The sequence below is a fragment of the Gopherus flavomarginatus genome, chromosome 20 (assembly GCF_025201925.1).
Source record: "Gopherus flavomarginatus isolate rGopFla2 chromosome 20, rGopFla2.mat.asm, whole genome shotgun sequence".
Lineage (NCBI taxonomy): Eukaryota > Metazoa > Chordata > Testudines > Testudinidae > Gopherus > Gopherus flavomarginatus.
In genome coordinates, this window is record NC_066636.1 from 17,597,812 (window position 1) to 17,625,801 (window position 27,990).

General features: G+C 43.8%; 1 protein-coding gene across 3 annotated transcripts in view; it reads right to left on the reverse strand.

The window, feature by feature from the left end:
* PI4KB (phosphatidylinositol 4-kinase beta) overlaps positions 1–27,990 on the reverse strand; it is a 56,813-nt gene that overhangs the window by 4,058 nt on the left and 24,765 nt on the right. For 2 of the 3 annotated variants that reach the window (XM_050929822.1, XM_050929821.1), the window contains exons 4-12: positions 16,452–16,496; positions 10,420–10,647; positions 8,465–8,692; positions 7,358–7,467; positions 6,204–6,308; positions 5,329–5,452; positions 4,966–5,231; positions 4,086–4,218; positions 3,409–3,529 (exon numbers count right to left, since the gene is read on the reverse strand). In XM_050929822.1, coding sequence (XP_050785779.1) covers positions 3,409–3,529; positions 4,086–4,218; positions 4,966–5,231; positions 5,329–5,452; positions 6,204–6,308; positions 7,358–7,467; positions 8,465–8,692; positions 10,420–10,647; positions 16,452–16,496 — 1,360 coding nt within the window. The remainder of the gene's footprint in view (positions 1–3,408; positions 3,530–4,085; positions 4,219–4,965; positions 5,232–5,328; positions 5,453–6,203; positions 6,309–7,357; positions 7,468–8,464; positions 8,693–10,419; positions 10,648–16,451; positions 16,497–27,990) is intronic. The other variant, XM_050929823.1, reaches the window with a different exon arrangement.

Genomic DNA, 27,990 nt, shown 5'->3' on the forward strand with positions numbered 1-27,990 from the left:
TCAGTATAAGCAAGGACATACATTTCACCCATCAGTTGGGGGTGGCTAACTCGTCCAGGCTCGGGTTAACAGACCGGCTGACACGATGTTCTGGTTGTGTGCTGAGTGGTGCTTAAGGCAGCTTAGTTAAGGAGGTAATACAGAAAAGTAGGCAAAGCCCGAACAAACTGACAATCCCTATTTCTTAAGCCACCATTTTAAAGTCACCTGAGGGTTCCAATATAATACTGTTCAACGTATAGTTGAAAGCCAGTCTCTGCCAGGTGAGGAATACCTCGGTGGATGCTTGAAACAGGTGCCCAGTGGAAGACTGTGACCGATTCCCCATTTCCTTCCCCCACTGCACCACACAGACTTTGAACTGCGATACCCTAACCCAGGCTCTTCCCAACTCACCCTGCCATGAAACTTCAGCCAAAGGGGAAGAGGGGAGAGAAGGAGGAAGAGCTGCGGATTCAGCGCAAGGGTTACCAACTAGTTATTCTGTATGTGTGCAGCATCCCTGCTTGGTGCTGGAGGGTTTTTTACAGTCTGGGCTATAGAACTGCAAAGGAAGTGCTGAACCACACTAGCAACAAGTCATTTGGACATGGTCCAGCAAGGCTGCTGCTAGCTGTGCTCCAGCCTGAGCAGCCAGACAGATGTGCAAAGCTCAGTGTGCAAGCAGAACTGATGAATGAGGTTGTAACGTGAGTGTGTGTGTGTGCGTGCGCTGTTTTTAATGTACTAGGGTGGTAACTATGTTTGAGGACTGCAGGGGGTCACACTACATGGTCATAATGGTCCTTTCTGGCCTTACCCTCTATGAACTGCTTCAAGCCTGGTTCCTTGCAGCAGGGAAAGCTGCGAACTAGCTAGGAGTAAGAGACTGCAACACAATGCAGAGAGAGGGCACTGTGTAGACATCATCAAAATACTGATGTGAATGTCCAGCAAAACAATGAAATAGATTAAGACTGGTGATTGCCCTCTGTGTAATTTTAAAGAGGAACAGACTCAATTCACTTAAAGCTAGGTGGGACCTTATACTGTGCAATGGTATAAAACTGGATGGTTATTTCCACTCCTCTAATTTAGGTAACTAAGTGTGTTACAGTAGGAAAATAAAATTACAGTATCTACAATGTTTTGATTTCCTTTTCCCTCTGCTCTTATGACCAGGCTGGAGACAGAACCCAGATTTCCAATACTCTCTGCTCTAACCATTAGATAACCTGACCATAGGATCCTAGCTGCAAAGCTGCAGCTTGGTGATGTATCCCCTGAATGCTTGTGTTAGGGCAGGGGTGGGCAAACTACGGCCCGCGGGATTGCCTCCCATGGTGCCGCAGGCCCCGCACCGCTCTGCAGAAGTGGCCAACACCACTTTCCTGCAGCCCCTGGACAGGGAGGGAGAGGACGACGACAGAGGGCTCCACAGCTGCAATTGGCTGGGAACGGGGAAACGTGGCCAACAGGAGCTTCAGAGGAGGTACTTGGAGGCGTGGCAAGGGCAGCGCACATGGAGCCCTCTGCCCCTGGCTCCCTCACAGGCTGCAGCGCTTCCTGGAGTGGTGCAGGGCCGGGGACAGGGCAGGCATGCAGGGAGCCTGCCCTGGCTCCGGGGCACACCACTGCCACCCCGGAGCCGCTTTAGGTAAGTGGCACCAGGCTGGAGCCCGAACCCCTCCTGCACCCCACCCCCCAACTCCTTGCCCTAAGCCCCCTTGTAATCTCGCACCGCAACCCCCTGCCCTGAGCTCCCTGCTGCACCCCCGTGCACCCCAACGCCGTGCCCCGAGCCCCGTCCCACAGTCCGCACCCCTCCTGCACCCTGCCCTGAGCCTCCTCATACAGCCCACACCCCTCCTCTGCCTGAATCTCTTGCCCTGAGCCCCTCCCTGCACACTCTACCCCCTCCCACACCCTGCACTCCCTCACGCACCCCAACCCCCTGCCCTGCATACAAATTTCCCCTCCCAGATGTGGTCCTCGGCCCAAAAAGTTTGCCCACCCCTGCCTTAGGGACAGTTTCCCTGGTCCTGTAAGGAGAATGTAGTGAATATAATTCTGCTGCAGTGAGGCTGATAGAGTGGAACATTTATCAGACTAAGATCTCAGCTGTCCCAGCCAATCCCTCCCCCCTCCCACTCAACTGGGGCTGCTCTAACCTACCACTGTGCTTGGACATTGCCTGGAGCCTGCAAGAGAAAGCAAAGCCCCATGGCAGGTTTGAACATGCACAGCTAGATCGAGGGCAGGCTGCAGTGGCAGCCCCGTCCTTGCACAGAGGTTCCTCTCATGAGGATGGGAAGGTGGTGCTCAGAGTGCCAGCCCCAGTGCATACACTACTAGTTGGGGAGCACGGGGCTGCCAGCCCCTTTAAGATCTCATACAATAGCAAACTTATCTGTGAATAGTCTATTCTGCTTCCTGACACTCACAGATGACCTGCGCTACCGTATGGACCTGGCTCTGCTGACTTTCTCCGTAACATCTCTGGCAATCTAGAGGACAAACTGACACACTCAGTTATTGGCTTGCTTCTCTCCACACTTTGACAATTTTCCCCATGGCAGGCCACATTGCAAATTACATTTTAAATAAAGGAGTCAAGATAGGCAAGCGAGGTGCCTGCTCTTCAGAATCTCGATCCTGCCAAACCTATTTATCCTGCCACAGAACCCACACACACAGTAGTTAAATAGTAGGTTAGACAACATACACACAATGAGACAGGATCAAAGCATGCTGCAGTTTCCCAGCATCAGCAATTTGAGTGAATACTTCCTTCTATGCAATGCTTTCAGGAGTGTCATGATAATTCTCCTCTAGTTCTTTTCCTCACAGAAGCTTAAAGAGCTTTTTATACACTAATCCTCACAACGCCTTCAGATAGGCAGGGACCCCACTTAAGGGAAAATTTAAGTCAGAGCACTTGCTGCTCCCATTGACGTAAGCTGGACTTACGGGTGATTCTGAAAAATCAGGCCCTAAATGACTCTTCCAAAGTCACACAGAGTGAGTGGGAGAGCAGAGAACAGAACCCAGGTGACCTGAGTCCCAATCCTCTGCTCTCACCACTATACCAGACCTCCCCCATGCATCCTCTACATTCAAATCGCTACAATTCAAATGGCCTTACGTGGATGCATCATGCAGCTGACATGGGTCTCGCACGAAGATCTAATATTGTCTGAACTGCCAGATTTTCTTGTGGTGTTCAGTGTCTGCTTTCCATGTGGGAACACTTGCCCAATGCTGCGCAATGAAAAGAAAGACCATTTGGAGGGTAGAGACAGGGAGCAAAATTCTGTACCTAGCCTTAGCTGTCTCCCCTTTCACAGCACAGGTGTGTGAAATGCCCATTGGTGTCCTGTCATGTGTAAGAGCAGGTTGAAGCCAGGAGGCCGGAAAGCGGTGCCATACCTTGCTGCATTATCTCCACAATCTGCACAACTTTATCCATGTGCTTTCGGGCAGCGATGAGGCCTTGCAGCATCAGCATCTTGTAGTAGTTAAACATATCACCATCCAGACCACCCATGACCTGGAAAGCAGATCAGACAGTGAGCACGGGTTCTAGTGACGTGCCAAAAGTGTTCCTTAGAGAGGAAATTCCAACAGCAGTCCTGCCAGCAAAGGCAGCTGGGAAAGCACATCAGGAATGGATTTAAAAAGGCACCTTTATTTGAAGGATTTAAACTTTATGGTAAGACTTTGCACTTCTATATCAAACTTTCTTCCTAGGATCTGAGAGTTCTTTAGGAATAAGAATTGACTCTTCTATAGTGCCGTTCATTTGAATACTTTGCAGAAATCAATTACACTCCTCGTAACCACTCTTCCACAAGAAGTAGGAATCACCCCTCTTGTACAGATGGGGAAACTGATGCATAGAGGAGAAGGGATTCGCCCAAGATCACAAAGAAGGTGCATATGGAAGAGAACCCAAGAGTCTGGGGTTCCAGTCCCCTGCTCTAGCCACTAGACCGCACACCCTCCCAAATCTGGGAACAGAACTTAGGTTTCCAGGCTCCTGATCCTGTGCCTCAAACCACAAGACCCTTTTCCTTCCTGGCAGAATTTAGCTATAGCTCACTTACATCAACAAACTCCGTTGTAAGCTTGAAGGCAGATGTCTCAAAGCCAAGATTCCTGGGGGAGCTGGAGAGAATGAACCCAAAATCTATATGGATGATGTGTCCATCTGCATCCAGCAATATATTGCCATTGTGCCTTGAAGGGGAAAGAGAACGAGAAAGAAAATTATCAACGAGCTCATATTTCAGACACCACCTCCTTGGCAGTCACTCGGAGCTGGAGAACCACGCACCCACACACAGAGTAAAGAGCTGTACGTTCCTCACCCAATGTGGAGGAGCAACTGCTTGAGCATTGACAAAGCAAATAGGTACTGGCTTCAGTTTAAGCCAGCAGCATCACCTGTTAATGTCAAGTACACACAGGGCTGTACATTTTCTCTGCCTCTTGTACAACACTACCAAAAAATAACGTTTTAACTAGGTACATATATGGGGGTTTATTGCTTACAAAACAGCCCTGCAATTGCAAAGCGAACACTCCGAGGAGCCCAGCTTCAACACAAACGAACTCCCACTACTCAAATTTCAGGTTCCCCTATGGTCATACGTCAGCCACTTCCCATTGTTCTGATTCCCCAACAAGCACCATGAGAGGATGCCACTGCTCTCAGGGATTCCCTGCTGCATACAGCGAGGAGGAGGAGAAGACATGGAATTAGGTAAGTGGCATCCTGAGTAATGGATGCCATTTTGGAAAGTCTTTCAAACCTTACTACCCACTTTGGGGGGTTTATTACACTTCTCTAAGGGTCAATAGTCAAGACAGCAATTCCCTGATTGCCCCCCACAGTGGTTGGTCCCAGGGCCCAGTGGGCAAAGATGACATGGAAATCCTTTGTGCTCGGACTGCAGCCTCTTCATTCCAACACACAGGGCCCACCTGTCTTTGACCTGGAGCAAGTAGCACACCAGGCAGTAGCCAGCACAGCTCTGAACAAAGTTCCTCTGGGCCGTCAGAAATGCTTCGGTAGTGTAGTTGCCATGCTCCTGGAGGAAGTAGTCCAGCAGTGAGAGCTGGGATTGTTTCTTGACTTGGTGGATGGACACTGCGTTGACAACCGGCTCGATCATGCCGCTGTCTGCGGAGATGACAAGGATCTTGTATGGCTTGATCCACAAGGGCACGCGCTCCTGCTCCCAAATAGACTGAAAGAGAGAGAGAGTGAGTTGTGAGTCAAACGCACCAATGCGCTGTGTTTACAGACCCACAGCACTAGTGGGCCATGTCTTGCTCTTTTCCTACCTGCAGTTGTTTAAGGACCTGGAATGCTAGTAACTCTTGCCTGAGGTCATCTCCGCATTTGACAATCACTGAGAGGAGGCGCCAGTTTGGAAGATGGCCATAAGGGGAGCCTTCCCTGATCCGCCTGTGAGGAAATCGTGAAGTGTTAAAGAGAGAAGAGAGCCTCTGCCTGCTCCATGGTATCTCTGGAAAGAGCCTAGCACAACAGCATAGTAACAAGACAGCAGCTGTAAGTCAGAACCAAGAGGTGGATTTCGATTCAAGAATTTCTAGGCTAGGGATGTTTCTCTTTCACTACTAGCATGTGTTTAAATGCTTTGCTGAACAGGGATAGTCTTCAGTGCTTTGCTGACTTGGGGCTTTAAGACTGTCAGTTCTTGAAGCTGGGACAGTCATTTATGATGTTTGTACAGCTCGGACACAATGGATCCCTGACCAAGTGCCATAGATCAATGTTAAACAAGAAGAGAAGATACCAAACTGTACAGCAGCAGGAATTAAGCAGCACTGGAAGGAAATATGGCCCTTTTCTATCACTTCCCCTCCCACCCACAATCACACTCCCTCCGAAAGAATAAGCCAAGTACCAAGCTTACAGGACTCAGAGCACCCTGGAACACAGAGCCTAAATCAATCATTGCTGTGTATGGAGGGCCTTTTGTTTTGAAAATACTGAATTTGAGTCAATATTTGCTCCCTATAGGCAGCCAGGGCCCAAAGCTGAGGCCCCACATTTACTTACAGAGCAAATCAGCACAGGCTGCCACAAGGGAAATTATTCCATAGAGACGTAGCTGGGGTTTCAAGACGGACCTATTATGGGAATGGGGCAATTCGGCTTTCCCATGTACCCCACCCACCTCCTTCTCTCATACCTGACTTTCTCCTGCCAGGGCTCCTTCAGGGCAACAGCAGAAGGATCCTCAGGGTCCCTCCTGAAAGCTGTTGGGGTGTGCGCAAGCTGCTCTGAGAGGCGCCGTCTAGAAAGTAAAGTAATTAAAAATGCACGTCTGCTTTCCACGAGAGAGGTTTCAGTGACAATCCAATACCATCATACACATGTTAGCCCAAAGCACCTTACAAAGCTTGTATTGTCAGGGATCACGTCACCGATCACTGACATGCAGACCCCGCTTTGGAGTGGAACATAACAGCTGTTTAACAGTGCAACAACCCTACACAACAGTTTAAGGTATGGGGTGAAAACGAATGCTGTATCTAACGGAAACAGCAGAGGTTAATTTTCCATGGGCTGAATTTACGCCTTCAAATTAGGAAAACGGGGCTTACACCCCTATGTCTTCGGGATAGACATGGGCAGAACCACAGTCTTCAGTCTCATTCAAGTAAGTCAATTTTCAGCAACATTGCACCTCCTAAAGCTAGCTAAGCGGCTGCATCAAGTATCATCTCAAAAGAAGAACTTCACCAGCTGAACCATCAACTCCAGCTCTTGTAGTACTTGTGTTTCCCTTGGAGATCGTGCCTTCAAGTACTGACCTGGCCTAAGCCTGTTTAGCTTCTGAGATCTCAAATATGTTGTAACGTACACGCTCACACCATGTATATCACCAAAAGGCTACTAATTGGTCAGCTGACTCACATGATGAAGAATTTACCTTTTGACTTTGGTCTTGGTCTTAGTTTTCAAGATTCTCAGATCTGACACTGAACTTTGCTTAGGTGAAAGAGAACTCCCTACCCAGCTAATATGTGTATCTGTTTAAAAGAGGTTTTGAAATTAATTCATACTGCACATCCCATTACACATAGCCACTATTCAGTCCTCACCTGCCTCCAGTCCAGGAACACACAGGCCACTTGATGCTCAGGCCTAGTGAGAAAGATGAGTACTGACTAACAGGCTTTTTCTCCAGAGATTTAATGGAGATACTCTGTACTCCTCCCCACCTGACACCAAGCCTTGTTTTAAATAAAGACATTGCAATCTATCTCCAGCTCTGCAGTCTTGAAGAATCCCTGTTACAGCAAGGGAAATCTCCCACCCACGACACAAGCTCACTCTTACCTAATATCGCCAGCTGCTATGAACACTGGCTCCTTGCTCTCTTGGCTGGTGATGCTGTCCACAGAGAACTGGGAAATATTGTCACAGCTGTTGGTGTGCATCTCTGGAAGCTGGAAAGAGAGACGCAAGACTGAGTTACAGACCAGCAAGTCTCAGCGTTCTCCTTAGGGAAAAATAATAAATGTTACCTTTATAAACCTTTCAGTCCAAAGGATCCATTAATCATGTTCAGAGCCACTGAAATGCAGCCACTTCTAGGTTGGAGGAGGTGAGCTTACACACTGTTCAACAGCAGGGCAAACCCTGGCTATGAGAAGTGTCCCATGGGACCTTTAATAGCCATGCAGAGCAGACAGGCCCAATTTTTAAGGTCTCATCCAAAAAGAACGAGCACAGAGTGAACTGCATAGCACTCGATTATCTACCTTGGTAGGATGAATGACTGAGCCTCTCCTGCCAAGATTTGAATCTGGAGTGCCAGGCAGGCTTGCTACTTCAATCTCTGAGCCACGGCATTTTAATGTGTTAGGATGAAGATTTCACGTTCCTGTTTGCACTCAGTGCCTGGGATGTGCTGCACTGTACAAAAGCTTTCAGTGCACAAGAGGTTGCTCACAAGAGAAATTCTCTTGCACACATCTTTCCTTTACAAGCCAGGCAGCTACTCCTACCACGATCACGGTCGGGAAGTCCCTCATTCACCAACTAGTTCTAGAATGCAGCCGTGCTACAGCTGGCTCAGAGCTCTCACTGTGGGACATACCGAAAGGGAAGGAGTAAGACGTTACAGACAAAGCCGTAGAGGCATCACGCTGAGCATGGCAAAGAGGCAAACCCTTGTGTATTCCACTCAAGCGACTCCACTCTGGCTGCTCTTAATGTTGGTAGCATATCCCTCAGAGAACAGCATCCAGGCCTCCTTGGCTGCAAGGAGTCACCAAAACAGGAGTCGTCTGAGTAGGGTAGGTCCCTCTGAGAACAGATTGCACTATATGTCCCCTCTCCCTTACAACAGGGACACAGCTCTATGGCTGGGACTCATTTTCCCCATTGGGTTTCTAGTCTTAGCGACAGGGAGTTTGGCTCCAGCACCATTGGCTGCCTCACCTCCACCTGCAGTTCCCCAATATCATCCACAGACCAGGCTTCATCATCGTTGTCATAGTTGGGAACAGTGGTGAAGCTGCTGGCCCTCTGCTCATGAGTGATCCCACATTCTGGCAGGTTCTCCACAGACCTCGTGCTCCGGATGCGGTTCTCCGGGATACGAGCCGGCACATTAGTGGTGTCAAAATTTTCACATTCAAGTACTTCAACGTAGATTAAATAGGGAGCCTGAGGGAAGCAAAAACAAATGTCACTGACACAGGGTGACACAACTTACACTGGCCAGGGTCTGAGTCTTTCATTTCTCTTTTGCTTTGCAGTTCACTTTTAACACTGGCCAGTATCTAGATGTTCCATCATCAAACCACCCTGAACATTAATCAATCTACCCGATGCATCCGAAAAAGTGGGTATTCGCCCTTGAAAGCTCATGCTCCAATACGTCTGTTAGTCTAAAAGGTGCCACAGGACTCTTCGCTGCTTTTACAATCTACCTGCTCTCTCATCTTACCCTTAGATTGGTCCCTTCTCCTCGGTCTTGGTCCAGGACTAGGGCTCATACTTGCTACCATAATCAAGTGACTAATAATAATCTGTCTTCCAAACACTCTAGGGATCAGCTAAGTCTTGTTACAAATGGAAAAACAGAGGTTTGTGTGTCACAGACCAAGTTAGTGCCACATTTGGGAGTTCCTGACTGAGTCCTAGATCCTGCTGCTCTCTCTACAATTTTCAGTGGTATCATCACTAGTAGGCGATTAAAGTATGTAACTAATAAATATACCTTTAATTTACATTCCAGATGAAGGTAGGAAGGGGATTATAGTCCTTTGTATTGATACTGAAAATCAGAGGATCTAATAAAATAATATTGCAATATCTTGAAAACAGAAATATCTCAGCTTGTTTAGTGCACAAGCACAGGTGCACAGAGTAAGGTAAATGGAACAAGATCTGCTTAGCGTCAGATGCTAAATACCTTGAGTAGCACCAAAGTGCGTATTTTACTTGGCTGTTTCAGAGACATCAGTAACATTCACATCAATGCAAAACTAACTTACAACCACCGGAAGAAAAAACGTTGAGCTTGGGGGGCTCAATCCTGCAAGGTACTGGGCATTTTGGCACCGCCCTCACAAAGCACATCAGAACATGCTTAACTTGAAGCATGTGAGTAGTGTCACTGGAGTTAATGGGAGCGCTCGCGTGCTTACGAGTTTTGCCAGAGAGCTCAAAGCCATGCAGAAACAACTCTTTAAAAGAGTGGTCTTATATTCTGCCTCAGGTGCCAGTAGCTTAGATATAACCCAGCTCTGAATGTTACTCTAATATCTTTGGTCGATTTTTCTGACATTATTGGGCTGGATTCTCAGATGCTGAATGCCTGCAGGTCCCATTTGTTTCCACGGGAGTTATGCTGCTCAGTACCTCTGAAATCCAGTCCTTCTCACACAGCACTGAAACCACGCCACCATTAAATTTGGCCCTTTTTCTGAAGGGCTGTTGTTAGGGTTTGAAGGTGGCTCAGAGGGACATGAATCCAGGAACATTTCAAACCTAATATAAAAAAGCTTTGAGGAAACTTCCTCTCGCTCAAGCCTACTCTGGACTCTCCTCTCCCAGCTACCCTTGCATGGACTCCTCTTCCTACCTCTCTCGAGTCCTTGACCTTCTCAAGTGATGCAGCCCAGACAATTATAGCAGGGAAGCAATGTGGCTGCTATGAGCTGCTCTACCTGCTACATCTCTGTACTATATGGTGACGAAAGACACTGCAGGTGAATCTTATTTATGCCTGGTTAAGAGAAGGTGAATGATTATTTATTTAGCTTACTATCCAGAAGATGCAGTGAGCTATGCTCTTCATGTTGGGTTCTCTGAAGTCAGCTTTTAACGAAAGTGCTAATTTCACAGTGCTTCAAGAGAATGAACCTTCCTTGCTCGGCCACTCTTACCTTGTCCTTGGAGTTGAGCACCACCGCCTGAGTGTGGGGCACCCGCACCACATGATGGTCAAAGCCAGCTGTGGGAAGCCAGATGCGTGCTGGAAGCTTATGGTTAAGTAAAGACAGCTCCGAGATAAGACGCTGAGTCTTCTGCTCTTTGGTGGGCAAAGTGGCTAGTCTCTTCCCGATGGCCATCAGGGATTTGATGAATTCTCTCTCTGGGGCAAGTCTGACAGGCTAAAATGTTTTAAGGAAGTGGGAGAAAAGAGTTAAGGCAACAGTTGTGTGTGAAAGATACCCACAGTTCTACAATTAGGAGTCAGTCTGAAATCGTTGCACATGGAAGAAAAGCTTCTACTACCTGTCTGATGCTTTTGTGAATATAAGGAGCAGGTGATCATCTGTAAAACAGGACACTAAAAAAAAAAAATATGTATATTGAACACAAGAACCTCCTTAGAGCATTTCACTCACCTTGAAACTGGCCATTTCCAGTGGGATAAAAATCTTCGCACCACAATACCACTGTGGTGCTAATTTACCATGGTTATTTATCTCCGTTCACTTATTTATCTATCTGTGCAACAGCACAGATCTGGCACCAGTGTAAAGTCTCTACTCCTTGAGAGCCATTAGAGGGAACCCAGATCTTTTTCTCTAATTCTACCAGCCTCACGCAGTTACTTTGTCAGGGTTGGATTGTTTAAGTCAAAATCTGGGGAATAATTCTCAGAATTCTGATTATTTTATGGTGGGATTAAACTTCAATCTTAAAGTGCAGGTTAAAGCTTTTAACCATCAACACGCTTGTGAATGTGTCTGCTGTATTTTGCAGGTTAAACAGGGTTCTACTCCTTCTGAGCGGCAGAACTGTACCTTGAAATGGTAGAAGTTGACGATTGAATTTTGCCATTAAAGACACAGAATTAAAAGCTGTGAAGTGCCCCCATCACCAGTCATGCTAGAAATGCACATGCAAAAGCTACGTAGCAGGGGAAGAGAGAGTAAAGGAAAAGGTATTTATAACAGAGCATCTTTTAGAACTATGAAAGACTAAGTGAAGTTGGTAAAAAAGGAAAAATAGCCATCAAGTTAACTTGAATGTCCTTTTCCATTCTCTGTAAGAGCAGAGGGGTTTAGTTTTTGTCTGTAGTCCACATCAAAAAGCTTTCATGCTTCAATGTAAGTGTAGCACCTCGCTCTATAAAGCAGTCAATAGTCACCCTCCTGAAGACAGCAGCTTTCCCTCAGTAAGCTACGCTGGCTAACAAAGTATAGGTGTCCTTGCGATAGGAGGAAATGTTTGCATAGCATCCAAGGTAGCAGGATCAACTGCAACCACCAGGCATAGAATGAATATTTAAAAACTCTGCGCCATCTGATGTTAGGTCCTTTAGCATACACACATCAGAACTACATCATGTAGATCCACTCTTCTATTTTAACAATCCCCATTCAAAGTAGAATGACCCTGTCTGTATGCTACCTTTCATACTGGCATCCTGACTCCACTATCCAGAAACTACCTCTCTGCACTTCTGGTAACTTTGTTCCTTCTTATTTCTGTTCACCACACTGATGCTAACATACTCACTGCAGGGCTACGTGCAAACTGGTCAAAACAAATATTCTAACCCTCCAGAAGTATCCATGACTCTGAAGCCATCCACTTTTTCCCCAGAATCTTTTGGGCTGTTTCAACCCAAACCCTAAAATGCTGCAATAGCTTATTATGATTATTGATACTATTTTAAAGTTCGTTGTGCCTCATGGCTCAAGTCAATTTTCATCTTCGGTGTGTGTGCAGCTGATAATTTCACATACAAAAATGGAGCAGCATAGTTTATGCATATTGAAACTTTCATGCATTGCACACGCTAGTGAGGTATTCCATAAAACCTAGTTACTGCAGTAGTGATTTATGATTGTGTCCTATAGGGGAATAGTGAATGGAACCCTTAGCTGCATACACATAACAGCATGCTAAGAGTGACACCCTGCTTTCCTCAAGAGGACTGTTCAAGTCTTGATCTGCTAAGAAGAGAGCACTGGTACACCTATTGCAACGCACAATTCAGCTCATCACTTCAACGTCTTATATTCTCCTAGTTTTTAAACTGTTTAATACTTTTCATACAATGTTTTTCCTTGACAAAGTACTTTGCAAACATTAACCAATTAAGCTTCACAGCCCTTCAAGTGAGCTAACGCTTGGCACTTAAATCATTTTTTATCTATAGCTCAAAGCATTTACAAAGTTACATATCATCCCTGTTTTCGGAAGAGGGAAGCAGAGTGAGAGAAGGGAAGCGACCTGCACAAAGCTACTGTCAGACAGGAACAGATCTCAGAAGTACTAGGCTCTCAGTAGAAGGGCTCCACATAAGCCTGAAAGCTTGTCTCTCTCGCCACCAGAAGTAGGTCCCATAAAAGATATTACCTCCCCCACCTTGTCTCTCTAATATCCTGGGTCCAACACAGCTACAACACCACTGCATAGACATTTCCTGGCAGTTTGTCGGGATTATGGACCTTCAGAGCAACCTCAGGCCCTCAACTCCTCCAGGCAGTTGTGAACTGCCAGGAAATGGCCTCCCTATTGGTTGTTATTGCTAAGTTCCTGAGCGCCAAGCAGCTCATTAATTTTCCAATACTGTGTGTATCTCAATCATAACCTTGTGCCCTGTTCGAGGCCATTTTGGAAAATTTAAACACCCAGCTGGATTCCACACTGTCACTGACCTTGAATGGTACCAGCAACCTAAGCTCCATCTCTATATAACAGACACTGAACCGCAGAAAGATCCGACAGATTGAATTAAGCCAATGCAGACCTGCATTCCAGCATCAGAAAGTAAACAGTAAGCTTATCTTACACTGGATCATGACATTAAACTAACTTCTGAGGCCAAGCAGAGAGGGGTGGAGGTGAAACCTTACTCCTTCATTCAGGTTCTCAGCATAGTCAAGTATCACTCTAGCACTCTCTTGGCCAGTATAAAATGCTTAAATTGATACTACAGCACCACATTTAACTGATGACGTTTTAAAATCACTCCATCCCCTGAAAAAATCTACCTAAGTTAAACCATGACATTTTAGATCTGGATACTGCTGAATAACCACGATGGGACTTAGTCCAATTATAAAAACAGCCCAGATAACTGGCATCCTAAGGTCGCTCAGTACAATACCTTGCAGGGATCAGAACCAGGCGTTTGCTATGCTCAGGTTGTGCGGGGGAGGAGATAATTTTGGTCTGATCTGGAGCAAGCCCTGTGGTCTGCTCAGGAGTTAGGATGAAAATGAAAACGGTTTGGGAAGCAGTGCTTGGGTCACCTATTCTAGCAACTGTCCTCTCATAAGCAAGTTCCTTCCGTAAGGAATCGTAGGCCATTTTCATCTTCAATTTCACATGAGTACCATCTACGCCAGCCTCTCAGCCTGCACGGAAGGTTGTCCCTTCCCCAGGGCTTTTGCCCAGTTTAGTTTTAGTGTCCCAAGCAGTGGAGGTCTCCCCACTTCCCTTTGGGGCACCTGGCATTGGCCACTGCTAGAAGTCAGGATACTGGGCTAGATGGAGCTTTGGTCTGACCCAGGATGGCCGTTCTTATGTTCTGCAAATTCTAAGAGATCTTATTGTCAAAATCCATTTCCTGATGTTCCATCTATATTTTCCTTGTCTCCAATATCATCCCCATTACCCAGTCCTAGCCCTATCCCATTCGGTCCAGTCTAAGCAATTTCTCTCTCTTGTTCCTTGGTGTGTGTATTCAAACATCTGTAGATTGCTATGATGCCACTTAGTCAGGCTATACGGACTTTACACTTAGTCTTTCCTCAGTTCAACCCCCCTCCTGTCTCCCTCACCACATTTCTTTGCTTTTTTCCTGAGCTCCCTCCACTTTATATCTTTCCGGTGCCAGAAATGAGCAACACCACAGGTGCTGTCTCAGAGCTATACCCGGCAGAATCTCAGTTATATCCAGTTTCTCGTCATATCTTACATGTTCTTTCATTTCCACTACTAAACTGGTAGAGACTCCTACCTGATGCACTGAAAGCTAGACAATAGTTACAGGTGGTGTGTAGCACAAGCAGCAGGACTTGGGCCTTTACAGAAATAGAGCAATGGTGCATAGACTAGAACGGATGTTCTACAGGGCATCTGGACTCTTCCACATAGCTGTACGCTGCCACTAGATTTCAAGATTAAAAATGTTAATTATGAGGGATACCACATATCTCATACATGTGCATGTGTATAAAATCCTAGGAAATTTAGCTAGGCACAGGTGTTTGCAGCTGGTTTATAACTAGGACATAAATGTTTGCAAAGAGTCTGACTGGTTACAATAAAGGTCTGCCATGTTCAAGTATGACATGAATAACCATGGTTAGTGAAACCTGAAGAACAGATTTCTCTCCTGAGGGAGAAAGGCAGAAGCCAACATCACAGAGTCCCTTCCAGTTACAGAACAAGTATTTAAACTGTAAGTGGATCTCACAAACTTCAGGCAACATTGATGTGAGAACTATAAAACTGAAATCACTGATATGAAGGTAACATAACTATCGCTATAAAATATAAAAAACATTTTGCTCTTCTACAGCCCCTTCTATCCAAGGATCTGAAGGATTTTACAAACCTTAAGCCTTCTAATAACCCTGTTCAGGTATAAGTATTATCCTCTTTTTCAGACAAAATAAGGAATAGAAAAATGTAGTGACCCAAGATTATGCAGCAATACAGTAGCAGAACTAGGAACCGAACCCAGGAGTCCTGGCTCCCAGTCACCACTTCTCTAAGCACTGGCTCTTGAGAATACCCTATCATCCTTGGTATATATTTTAAGGTTGGCTGAGTACATCAATAAATGCCAACCCAGTTCAGTGTGTTGCTTCTAAATTGGTTGTACAAGAACAGCACTGAGTCACTTCATGAGCCCACTGTAAGGTTTCATTTACCATCCTTTTCTTACCGTTTCACACACAGCACCTGTGGAAATAATCCTAGAACACGATAAGACTTCAAATCTACTCATTAGAGGAGCAAGATACAGTCAGGTACATTTCAAAGACCTTATTTACATGGGAGGAATTCAACATTATTCAAATTATTTGACTAACACAATGGTATGTAAGACACTGTAAACAATAATATTAAAAAGACAAACCCTACAGCTCTCAATAAGTGATTTTTGATCATGGACTACATATTCAATACATGGGAAGCCAATTAGGAATCCCAAAGTGAGAATGTGCACTGTTAGGAAAATGGTACAAATGAGAGAGAGCGATGTCCTTGATTAAAAATGAAAAATGTTTCATAATAAGAGAATAATTATTAGGGAACATCAGTTTTGATCTAAAGTAATTTCAACAGACAGAAAACTGATTTTTGTGGAAAAAGCAAATTAAATTCCATCTGGCAGACAACTTGTAAGAAAATTTAAAGAAACAGCATTTCCTCTAACTAGAGGGGAGAACACGCAGAGACGGATTTGAATGAGTATTCAAAATTCAGTATCATCAGCCAGGTTATTCACCTGCATTGAAGCTTTTAATTTTTAATATCTCCACAGCTAGGTATTTATTGACAAATTACAACATCTAACATACAGGCACCCTCATGACTTCTTGTTTGCTTTAGTCAAAATTGTACAAGCAAAAATTCCCAAAGCTCTGTTTAACTTGTATTTCACTGCAGGCTACTGAAAAGCATAAACTGGACAAATATTCTCATGTTCAGATCAAAATGTTATCAAGTTCTCTGTTTTGCCTCTGCGTAAGACAGGATAGCAGAACTTTGCTACAGCTCAAGAGGACTCAGCCATTAGAATGCATGCACTGGGCATAAAATGCTGGCATCGAAATGCTCTTGCAATGCAGTGTTCTACATGGAGTGGCTTAATATCAGAGTTGTTTAAGGGCCATTGCCAGGTGACCAGAGATTAGTAATCCAGGACACAGAGGAAATGCTGCTGTAAAATAAGGAAGCCAGGCATCCCAGCCACTAGAAAAAAACTGGCGAAACTTACGGAACAGAATGATTTATCAAGACTTTCCGTACTCGATGAGAATTCCTGGGAAAAGGATGAAAGGATTTTTTTTTTTAATAGAAAAATAAAGAAAGAAAGAAGGGGGAGAAAAGGCAATCGTTTAGCTCCAATTTTATAAGACTATTTTTCATTTATTTAAAAAAAGTCATGCTTGCTAACCTTTAATCAGAAATTGCAAAATCTGATAAACAGAATCTTATTTTACTATAGTCATTGGATAATACTAGAGTGATTGGGGTTAAGGGATCCTGCAATAACTTTATGAATCTAGATTTATTACTAGTATAATGCCATATATGTCCATGAAGTTTTCAAACACAGCCAGGGTTCCCTGCTCCAAAGATCTTACAATCTAAGTTAGATCTATTAGATTAGGTCTGTTATTGCTGAAATCTTGTAAACAGTGTCAAATGACTTTATTTTCATAGGTCAAAATCTTTCCAAGATACTTCATCACACAAAAATGAAGGTCAAAAGTACTCCAGATTCTCCAAAACACATTAGTGCTATCAAATAGCTGTTGTAGCGTCCAAATAAGTTTGTATTATTTAAAATGCAGTAATGCCTAGAGGCCCAAATCAAGGATGATGGTTCTTCTATGCTAGGTGCTGCATGCAAAACAAGCATGCCCAAAACAGTTCACAATCAAAACTACAAAACCTTTCCTCCACCACTGCATCCATCTATAATTTTCCATTGAGTACTTTAATTTGGACAGTTTTTTCACTAGAAAATTATCCTCATGGTAATTTATCCTAGAACCAGACTAAAACCCAACAATTAAGCCATTTGCTCAGTCAAGTTGGCAAGGCGGAATTATAATCAGGAGACAAGTATACGGAAGAAGTAGATTCACCATACTATCAGAAACCTTCTTTGTATCAGCAGGGCCACTAAACACAAACTATTAATCAGACTTCTCTATAGCGGACAAAGACAAATTTTGTGTAGCTGCTGTAATGGTTATTTTAGGTTCCATCACAAATCATTCCTGAGTAGATAGATGACCTCAATTTAACGTCGGTTGTTTGATTCCTTATATTCATAACACAGCCTGCACATAATCTTGTAGTTTACATTGTCATGGTCTCTAGTCGTTTTATGGCCCCCATAACTTTCCAATATCCAAAAGTGAAAAACAAGAGGCAGCAGAAGGGTACAGAAGTGTTAATATAAATGAACAACTCTTCTACCCCACAGAGCTAAGTGCAAATACAGCCTAGATTACACATTCTTGCAGAGCAAGGGTGCTCAAGGCAATTGGGGCATTGGCAGCGACAGATCACCAAGCAGTTCTGGTAACTGAACAGAACTCCTGGTCATTTTTCTCCCCACCTCACACTGCAGGAAGAAATTCCAACACAATTTCATGCTTGGAACCCAACCCAGCAGACGGTCACAGCACTCCAGAGTTTACCTCATTCACTGGAGAGACTGCCCCACACTTGACAAAAATCCAGACAGCTTCCAAACCATCTCTGATAGCTGCAATAGGAGCTTGTTAAAACCTGGCTAAGATATGCAGTGTCCAGGTCATATGTCTATTCTTGACACATGGTCTGGACACTGCATATCTTAGCTGCAATTGGCTCCATTTCATACAAAATCAGTTCAGCCCATGGTCTCCTGGAAAGCTGCCAACATACGCCTCATGAGGCCAAAACCAGGGAAACCTCTCCTCTACTCTGATTCCTGTAGAATAGAAGCGATTTACACACAGATGTGCTGACACCATAACCCAATCCAGAAATTTAAGATGGTGCAGAATGTGGTGACCTGTTTACAAGTAGTGCTTCTCGGCAGCACTGTGTGACACCATTGCTCTGTGGTCTGCGCTGGCTGCGTAATGGTTTCCGGACTGAGTTTAAAGGTGTTTGCTTTGGCCTGTAAATCCGCCAATGGCCTGAGATCTTTCTAACTGAGACACATCTTTCCTCATGCCATACTGCCAACGTTGCCACAAGCAAAGCTGGCTCCCCCTTGATTTAAGAGAGAATCTGAAGAGCACTTTCCATGAGGGGCCTTCAGCTCTGAGACGAGATCCATACCCTCCCCCACCAACCAAACCTGGGTCTGTTGACCTTCAGTGCACACTACAAGAAGTAATTTGCATGGACTGCTGCAGAGGATAGGGTGTAGATTTGTAGGGGGGAAGGGGAGTTCTGTGTTACTTAGGGATTTGGGTCTGACAGCAGTAATTTAATTTTATGTCTATAATTTGTGGCAGAGGTGCCGAGAGTTTTGGCTAGGACCCTCTCATTTATGGTATAAATCTGAACAAACAATGATAAATGTTTATGTTTCAGCAAAACTCTCCCTGTTTGGTTTTCATCTGGCTCAAAGGCAGCAATATTCTGATTTCTTGAATAAAATACGGTTAAGAACAAAACCAGTATTTCTGTAGTGCCTCATTTAAAATCCTTCACTCTTATTTTCATACAAAAAGATAGATAATAATGGAGCCTCACACCCTTGAGACTGGTGTGTAATTGATTTTATAATTCATTTCCCAAAGAGAAACAAACAGACCTGTTTTTAGCATGTTAATTGCAGAGACATGCTAATTCCACAAGGCTTAATCTTACTCAAGAAATAATCGTATTTAAATTAATAACTTCCTCATGAGCACATTAAAAAAAACACCCTACCGATTCTTAGGCCACAATGGTGGGTGGGCATGTGTGCGCATGCGTATTTTAAGCAACAGCCTTGGAACATTCATCAGGAAGCAACTATTTGCTTTCAGACTCAGGAAACAAAGCACAAAATAGGTAAACAATCCAAGTATGAATATTAATGAGGGATTTTCACACACACAAACCTGTGCACAACAAGCAAAGCTCAACCAATTTCATAAGGCTGTGTTCTGCACTTGCTGATTATTGAAGCTCTGTATCTGAAGAAGAGCCTTTCCTTTCATCACGCAGTTTTCCCTGCCCTGGATCCCACAGAGGAGTCGGAACCCTGAGCTTGTGGCTTGTAAATTAATTTTGAGGTCCTGCATTCAGCATGACAACTTCACTGCAGGATTAAGTTAAATGAACGGGTGAGTTGGGAGGCAGAGATCATTTAAATAGATTACTCTTTTGCAGCAGACAACTGACAAGAAAGAACTGGATATGAATTGGTGATGGAAAGTTTCAATGGTATGTTTCACCTCTACCTCACAAATTCAGGTGCAGACTAAAAGTTGTTACCATCTAAGGATGTTTCTGGTGCCATGTGTCTCTGTCCAGTTCCCAAGAGATAAATATCCACATTAAAAAAACCCAGAAGTGGCCCTCTTAATCTCAGAGGCTGTGTCTTCATTGCAAGATTAGCTCAGGCTTGTGAGCATCCCTCCTACAAAGCACTATCTGTATGGCTGCATCCACAACGGTGCGGTAGTAGCCCATGTGCTGGGATGGATTTCTAGGATATTTCATGGTTCTCAGCAGTGCATTTTACTGGGCCACTTTATTAAGTTATTCACAGTGTACTGTAGGAAAATGTGTCTGTCCTTCACTGGCTCCTGTGCAGAAATGCTCTCATGGCTCTTACCGATAGCTCACCACAGCTTTACCAGAAGGTGGGGGCCAACTTTGAGAAGGATTTCTTGGGTAACATCTCTGTTCAAATGCTGTAGAAGGGCAGCAGAAATGAAGCAGGCAAATGTGAGGTTGAAGTGCAGTGCAGAAGAAGGGAGGACTTAGACAAGAAAGTGCAGTCCAGGTGGAATGGTAGGATAGATTGAAGGACTAACAGCACCTGGGTGTTCTCACAGCAAAGCAGGTGGAATACCAGCCTGGGGTTAAAGGAAACCTGAGCTCAAACATCTCCCCTCAGCTGTGCCTGCTAGCACTGAAAAGCATCCTGGAGCCCATGTGAGAGGTGTTTCTGTGTGAGTGGAAGGGTGGTTAGAGGCAACACCCGAGCTATAGCCCAGGTTAAGTTTGCAGTGAAGACATACCCAGAGAGATCAAGGACCAAATGGACCATGCAGAATGAACTCCTTCCTCTCTCAAAGTTGACCCTCCTGTCCTAGAAGAGAAGTTGACACTTCCATGCTGTACCTGCTCTGTAATGAGATTTCAATCTCTAGGGCTGACAGTATGAGACCTTACATGAGCCCTGAAGTCACAAATGAAAATTTAAAAAGTTGGCAAGAGAAACTATTAAACCAGGTGAATTGCATTTGTTTGAAATGAAGCACTCCTCAACACCAAGGCCCCCGCCCCCAGTAGGAAAACTGCATAGAAGATCCTTCCATACACCTCCCTCTTTCTTGTACTTTATTTGCAATTCCAGGCAGGTTTTACAACTGTTTTTGCATCTCTCTACAATTATTTTTGGCTCAATACTTCTACCACTGATTTCCTAATTGCATAAAGAAATAGAGAAAACACTGTTTCTTGATACAGACCTTTGGTTAGTTACCACAGAAGGTTTAAACAAACCAGTTTAAAAATCTGTTTAGTTGAACCGGAATAGACACACTCATATCTGTGGAAAGTTCTCTCTATTTAGCATGCACTGGTAAATTTACTGACAAGCTAAAACTGGTCTAAGCCAGGCCTAAATCAATTTAAAAGCATCACACAAAGTTGCACCAATTTAACTAAAATCAGCGTAAAGTCAGATCTAGTTAACTACAGCAACAGAGCATGTCGACCCACCTTGAGATACTGGGCTGACCTAATCCCTGCTGTGCGTCATTGGAGACTCTGGAAAACATGCTAGAGAGGCCTTATCACACATTCTATCTGTACACAAGTAGTCTCACTAGCTTCGATTACACTCTTTACACAGCCAATTTTTGCACAAGGCCTTCAACTGGAATATGTCCTTGGGCTACAGCTCTAACATGGCACTTGTGTCTTGTCTTTTCAGATTAATGAACAAGGAGCCTGCGATTCTCTCAAATAGATTGCTGCCAAACTCCTCTTCCAGCCCAGAACAGAGGGAGAGGTTTGAGGGGAGGATCCAGCGACCAGGCATGAGGGAGTGGGGACAGCAGCTAACGATGGGGGAGGGGAGGAGCATGTGGGAAGGGGGGTCCAGTTTTCAGCAATTAGAAAGCTGCTAACCCTACCAACTCACTGCAACTAGTACTTGTGGGGAGGGGGTTGTCTGGGCTAAGAGAAGTTAAAGAAAGGATTCTTGTCCTGCAGCTCCCAAAACAGGAGAAATCCTACAGCCAATACATCACTTTCCCCCCATGAATGCTCTGTTGTGCCACAACATCTAGATGCTACAGTCCATCTAGTAAATTATTAAGTTGGGCTTTGTTCCTATAACTGTTCAGCTACCAGGTGCCAAAAACATTCGTTATTTCAGGAATTTGATATCAGAGATGCCAGCATCTCTTTACCTTACCAGCTAAATATTGTAATGGGTAGATTCCTTCCTAATACCACACATTACCACTGACACCACTGCGAGATGCTAGCTTGACTATCCATGGGTTTTTAAATCAAAACGAGCACAGCAGGATATGCCTGTGTACTGTTCGCTTCGTTAAGCATTTAACAGAGGAACTAGCCTGGTAGTGACTTACTTAAAGCAGCTCTTAGCGCAAGTACCACCAAGCTATTGCAAACTAACAACCTGCGCTGCACAGAGCCAAATCATTTTTGATCTTTCTAGAGTCAAATAAAACCTTCGTCCAGTAAGAATAATATACTCTCTCACAAGCAGTCAGGATGGAATTACAGCCATGCAGAGGTCCTGAGCAGGAAAAGCGTAGTGCATTAGCATTGGCACTGGCTTTCTGCAGAGGGGTCTATTTCACCTTTAGAAATCTGTAATGCAGGATTGAGAGATTTCACTGAAATGATGTAATGTGTGTGCTTTATTTATTTATTTAGAAAAGCCTTTTCAAAAGTAAAGTGATTGAAACTTAAATTAAGACTTAGAAAATCAGACTGGAATGACCAGTATATAAATTAATAGGTTCCCGTGTTAAAGAGAAAATCTCACTGCAAAGAAAAGGAGTTTAAATAGTGTTTTATGCAGAAACAGAAGTGCTTTAGACTGAACGCATCCAGGATTACAAAGCAAGATACCTTGCCTCCTACTGAAAAAATGTCTCCAATTAACCATTTATAAGCAGGAAACCAGGAATTGCTAGTCTGGGTATTCAGGGGGGTGGGAGGAAAGAGAGAGTACACTACACTTGGCCTTCAGGCTTTTGAGCAGAAGGATGGGATCTCTACCTCTAAAGCAAAGCTGCAGAACGTACTTTGCCCAATTCTGCAAGGCACTGAACATCCTTTGACCCCATTAGGACCAATGGGAGTTGAGATGCACCCATACCTCATAGGATTAGGTCCATAGTTCCTTTGCAGTAAAGCAGCCCTAATGTTTGTTCCCCACAATTTAAATACATTACCAATTTGAAAACCAATATTGACTGAACTGCACAATGACTTTAATTATATATTAATGAGATATTTTTGCTGTACTAAGTAGTACAGTTTTGCTGGAGTATGAATAACTGGCTGTTCACGGGTTGTGGCCATAAAGTGCATTTCTTCCACATTACAGTGATAACCTTTGTTGCAGGGTTTAACACTGGACTCCTTCTAGTCACACAATGGGCCAACTCCAGCAACTGTGACCCAGGTTGAGAGACACAGAGTCTGGATGAGTCAACAAAGAGAAGGAAAATTATAATATGGTTGAGTCAGTGGAATTTTTCTCGTCAAAGGCAAAAAGGCGAATACTTGCTTAATCCCAGCAAAAATTAAATAGAAGTGATTTTTTTAAACCAAATATAAACTGAAGCAAATATGCCAACTACAGACATATTTAGAGGGTGAATCGTGGAGTTTCAAAAACGTCTGGGTAAAAGACAGAGGAAAGAAAAATCCGGCTGGCACTCCAGAGATCCAAACTCAATTCCCATTCAGCCTCTTCCGTTCCATGCCAAGAGCAGCTGGGATTGTATTACAGGGCTCACAAGCTACCCCATTTCCTCACTCAAATAATGAAAACTACAGTGTAATCTACAAGATGTTAGTAACTACTTCTGCTTACCAACAGCAAGTCCCACTGACTTTCGGAGTGACTGAATCATTTTGGAAAATGGGTTAGGCTGCTAAATCATTTAGATGCTTCTGAAAATGTTACCTTAAATCATTAAAAGCAAAGAGCCTGATTCCCCATCCATCCTAAAGCCTTTTTAACACCACTGTGGCAGTGTAAAGGTGCTTTAGTGTATATGAGCATCAGTCCCATTCTTTTTAAAGTACATTTGAAATGTAATTAAAAGCCAATAGCAATCCTCCTCTTGACAGCCTCACACAACATTCTAGGACCAGACGTTCAGATCTCATTGGAAACCATTTAAAATGAGCACTTTGCAAAGCTGTTTTAAAGAAAGACAGCTTTGGAAACCTCAACCTTTGAATAGGATTTAAACACACAACTCCCACTAATTTCAAAGGGGCGTTAAGTGGGTAAATCCCATAGCTAGCTTTTTAAAGCTCAAACAAAATCTATACTTTGACCAAAACATTTTAATATAACTTAACAGGTGTTTTTATACAAACTGTTAGATTAAGAAGTTCACCTTAAAGCAACCTGGAAAAAAATCTGATAATTGAATAATTACAAACCACATCTGACTCTTATTCAGTAACTATCTAGCATTAATAGCAATTCGAACAAATCCCGGCAGCTTCCTTTTGATGGACAGACATAATTTAGGGCTCATCCACACAGAAAAGTTTTACCAGTTATACCGGTTTAATTATACCGGTATAACTAAACTGCTATAGCTCTTATTCCAGAATAAGAGTAGCTTGTTTGGTTTATGTTAAGCCCCTTCCAAAAAGAGGCATAAAACAAACAAAAAAAAAAAAGACACTTGTATTCTGGATTAAGAATATGGGCAGTTACATCAGTATAACTTTCTGTTTAAATTGACACCTTAGTTTATACAAGTATAAAACTTTCCCATGTAGACATCTCCTAACTCTGAAGAGAAACTCAACCATTCTGACTGGAAAGAAAAAAAAAAGGATGCCCAAGATTGCATAAGGAGGAAAGAAACTCAATTCTCTTGGTACTCAGGATTAGAAACCTGTGGACTCCTCCAGGATTCCAGCACACACTAAAGTAAGCACACCTATTCAGACAGGCACATTCACGGAGAATCTGATCCAACTCATTTAATTTAATCAACTTTGGAGAGGATGTAAGAATTTGATAGAAATAAAGGGCAATTCCATTTAATGCTTATCTAGGAAAGCAATTAAGAGTCGATTCACTTGAAGAAATGAGCAAATTCCTGTGCTCTACAAATCAGCAGGTTCTATTAGCTTAGACTGAACTATGATACTAATAAAAGTATTACCTCACACCAGCAGAATTCAGTAAGTCAGTTACTAACTACCTGCTGCCTTGATTAAAACTATCCAGGCATATCGGTGCTTCTAAAAATCAACCTAGATAGACGTTTCACCCTTTGGTTTTGTGGCAAAGCCAGTTTACAAAGTGTACTGTCAGCACAGTGTCTAGATTATCTATCAGCCAATTTCCTGCTTCTATTAAACATACGTGCAGAGACAGAAACTCAAATCAATGTGGGCTCTGTTTATATAAATCTGTGGGCATGGAGTCTTTACAAATCTTACGTATGGGTGTCCTGCGTGTGGGCTTCATTGTTCTTAGAAATAACAGAGCAAGTTTCCTGCTTCAAAGAGCTTAGAGTCTACATAGCCAAAACAAAGCAGAAAGGGAATGGATACTATAAGCAGAGTGGCTGCACCTTGCTTGGCTTGTGTTCTGTTAGCTTCAAGATTTTAAAAAATATTTGAAAGTGTAATGAGAGCTTAATGAATGGATAAAGGATATGAGGTCTGAGCAGGGTTGAACTGGTAGATATGGAAAGGTTACCAGAAGAGATGCAGATTCAGGAGAGGCTTGAAGGAGAAGAACAAGTCTTGCTTGGAGTACTAGAATGGGCTCTCTTCCAAACACAGGGGAGCAGCACGACAAAAGACGGCACAGCATCACAAGTGGGAGGGGACAGGTTTGGTAAGGCAGAGTTGGCAGAGCATAGTCCATGAGTGGGAAGTTAGTAAGAGCCAACACTTAGGCAAGGTAATAAAAAGGGAGTGATGGTAAGATACAACTGAACCTTATTTCTCGGCCACAGTTATTTGACCCAAGTCAGGATTACAAAGGTCAGACAATCCACTGACTTCAATCACTGCTCTTACAAGGCCATGCCATGGTGCAGAATGGAGCAGAAAGTCAGTCTCTTCACTCCTGCCCTGTGACTAATTTGACTTATTTACTGATGCAACAGATGTTTGCAACATCTTACAGAAACATGAGCCAATGCTAGTTCAGGGAAGGAACAGCTACTGCACAATCCAAGTCAACTTCCTCAAAGGCTCAGTTTCCATTTTATTTTTAATTAAGCCATTGCCCTTCACTGCACATCTCTGCAGCTCATGTTGGTATCACAAGCAGACTACATAAACCACAGGACTGCCTGAGTCAAATATGCAAACGCACAAACCAACAGATTCATCCTCCCCTCCAGAGGAGGGGTTAGTAAATATGTTTACAAGGCCACCAGTAAGATCTGGTTCTGCTCCTCAAACTAGCGTGGAGGCTGAAAACCCCAAGGCACAATGTTATGGTAGCCATGGAAATGACAGCAGTATGGGATTCCTGTAGCACTAATTATCTATGGAGCTGGACAAATATCAGTTGATGGTGTCACACATGGCAAAAATTTATCATGATGTTGCATTAATATGTAACAATCAAATGGAAAGTCAAGGAGGAAATGACTAGACTGATGAACAAAGGGCATAGCAGGGTATGGCTGATGAGTCATTTGGCTGGCTAAAGATCATGGAGGGGTTAGCTTGGGTCATTACAAATGAGACAAACAAAGCTGTGACCTTATTCAAAGCACCACAGGTATAGGAGATCTAGTGCATCTGGACAGAAACAGCAGATAACTAAACCTGCTGTGGAATTCAGTGCATAAGCTTTTTGCTAACCTTACAAGCTTTAGGCATGACCCTGAGAAGCTCAGAACATCTTAGCACCTATCCTCATTCAATTTTAATGTTCTCAGCTGTGTTTAACAGGAAGGAAATGGTAGAATTTGCTTCTCCAGTTCTAGAGGGCTCTGAACATGAGATGCAAGGCAGCAAAAGCGGGGTACTGGCCTAAACCCTCTTAGTAACCCCAAACCAACAACAAAATGGTGTGAACATTGCCACAAAGCCTGAACGCACACAAATCGAATCAACATGTATGGAGGAGATCAGCAGCACTTCCTCTACCATAGTCACTGGGAACCTTAGGAGATGTGAGGAGGAATCCAGGAACAACCTTCAATGATGTATCTCAGTGATTTCACTCTTACCTCTCTGGTTTATCACACAGGTGAAACACGCTCACAAGAGGCACCTACAGCTCAGCAGCACCTCAGCAGGAAAATAGCCCATCCTCACAACATTCTCAGCTCTTCCTGGGTGCATCCTCCAGACACAAAGGGGCACAGAGATTGCAAGCACCCAAACCAGAACTGACAGTTGTATCTGATGTCCCAGTTGTGTGTTCATTCCTGGACGGTGGGTTCTAGCAGGGCAGGCACATTTGGGGCATCACAGAAAGAAAGGGGAAATTCTCTGCCTTTCACAGAACGCCAGGCTCAGCCACCAGTGAAAGCGTTACTACTTGGTGCTTCAGTTTGGTAGTCAGTTAGTTTCCCTTTGTTTGTGCTAATGTGCTGCCAGCCTACCTTCACGTAGCCTGCCAAGAAATTGCTTTAAAAAACAAAACAGCGGGAAAATGAGTGTGTTCAAAGCAGGCCAAAAGCCAACACTTCTCCCCAGCAACTCAGAGGTATAGATATGACATCTGTGAACCACTGGTAAATATCCACATTTGTCACTAGGGCAACAAGAAGCCCTGAACATTAAACTCTCTGGACTTCCTCATAAAAACCTGAAGTTTCATAGCACATTCATGGACACTTGCAGCCTCTGACCATTCATTACAAGTGCCTTTTGCCTGTTCATTTTCACCACGTACTTCTCTCTGCAAGAAGAGATTCAAAATCAAATTTGAAGTTTATTTTTAATGAACTGCTTATGATTTTCAAGCATCAGGCTCTCACCTGTAGAGCGTTGCAACATTTAAGAATAATGCTCTGCACAAGTTTTCTACCCAATGAACATAGCTCATCATGATAGTGAAAAATAATTTAAGTGATCTTTGTAAAATTTACAAAGCTAGACATGTCTGGTTTCATTTAAAAGTCACTTTCACTTCAAGAATCCTTCCTGCAAGGATCTCAACATTTATAACTGTGCACTATGTAATCAAGGTATCCAAGTCATCTTACTTGATACCCCTAGAGGTACTTCTAGCACAAGTGGCCATCTGACCATTATTATTTGTATTATGGTAGTGCCTAGAGGCTCCAACCAAGTGCATGGCATGGCCCCAGGTGCGTCCCCAACTTACAGATGGGGAACTGAGGCACAGAGCAGCTGAGTGACCT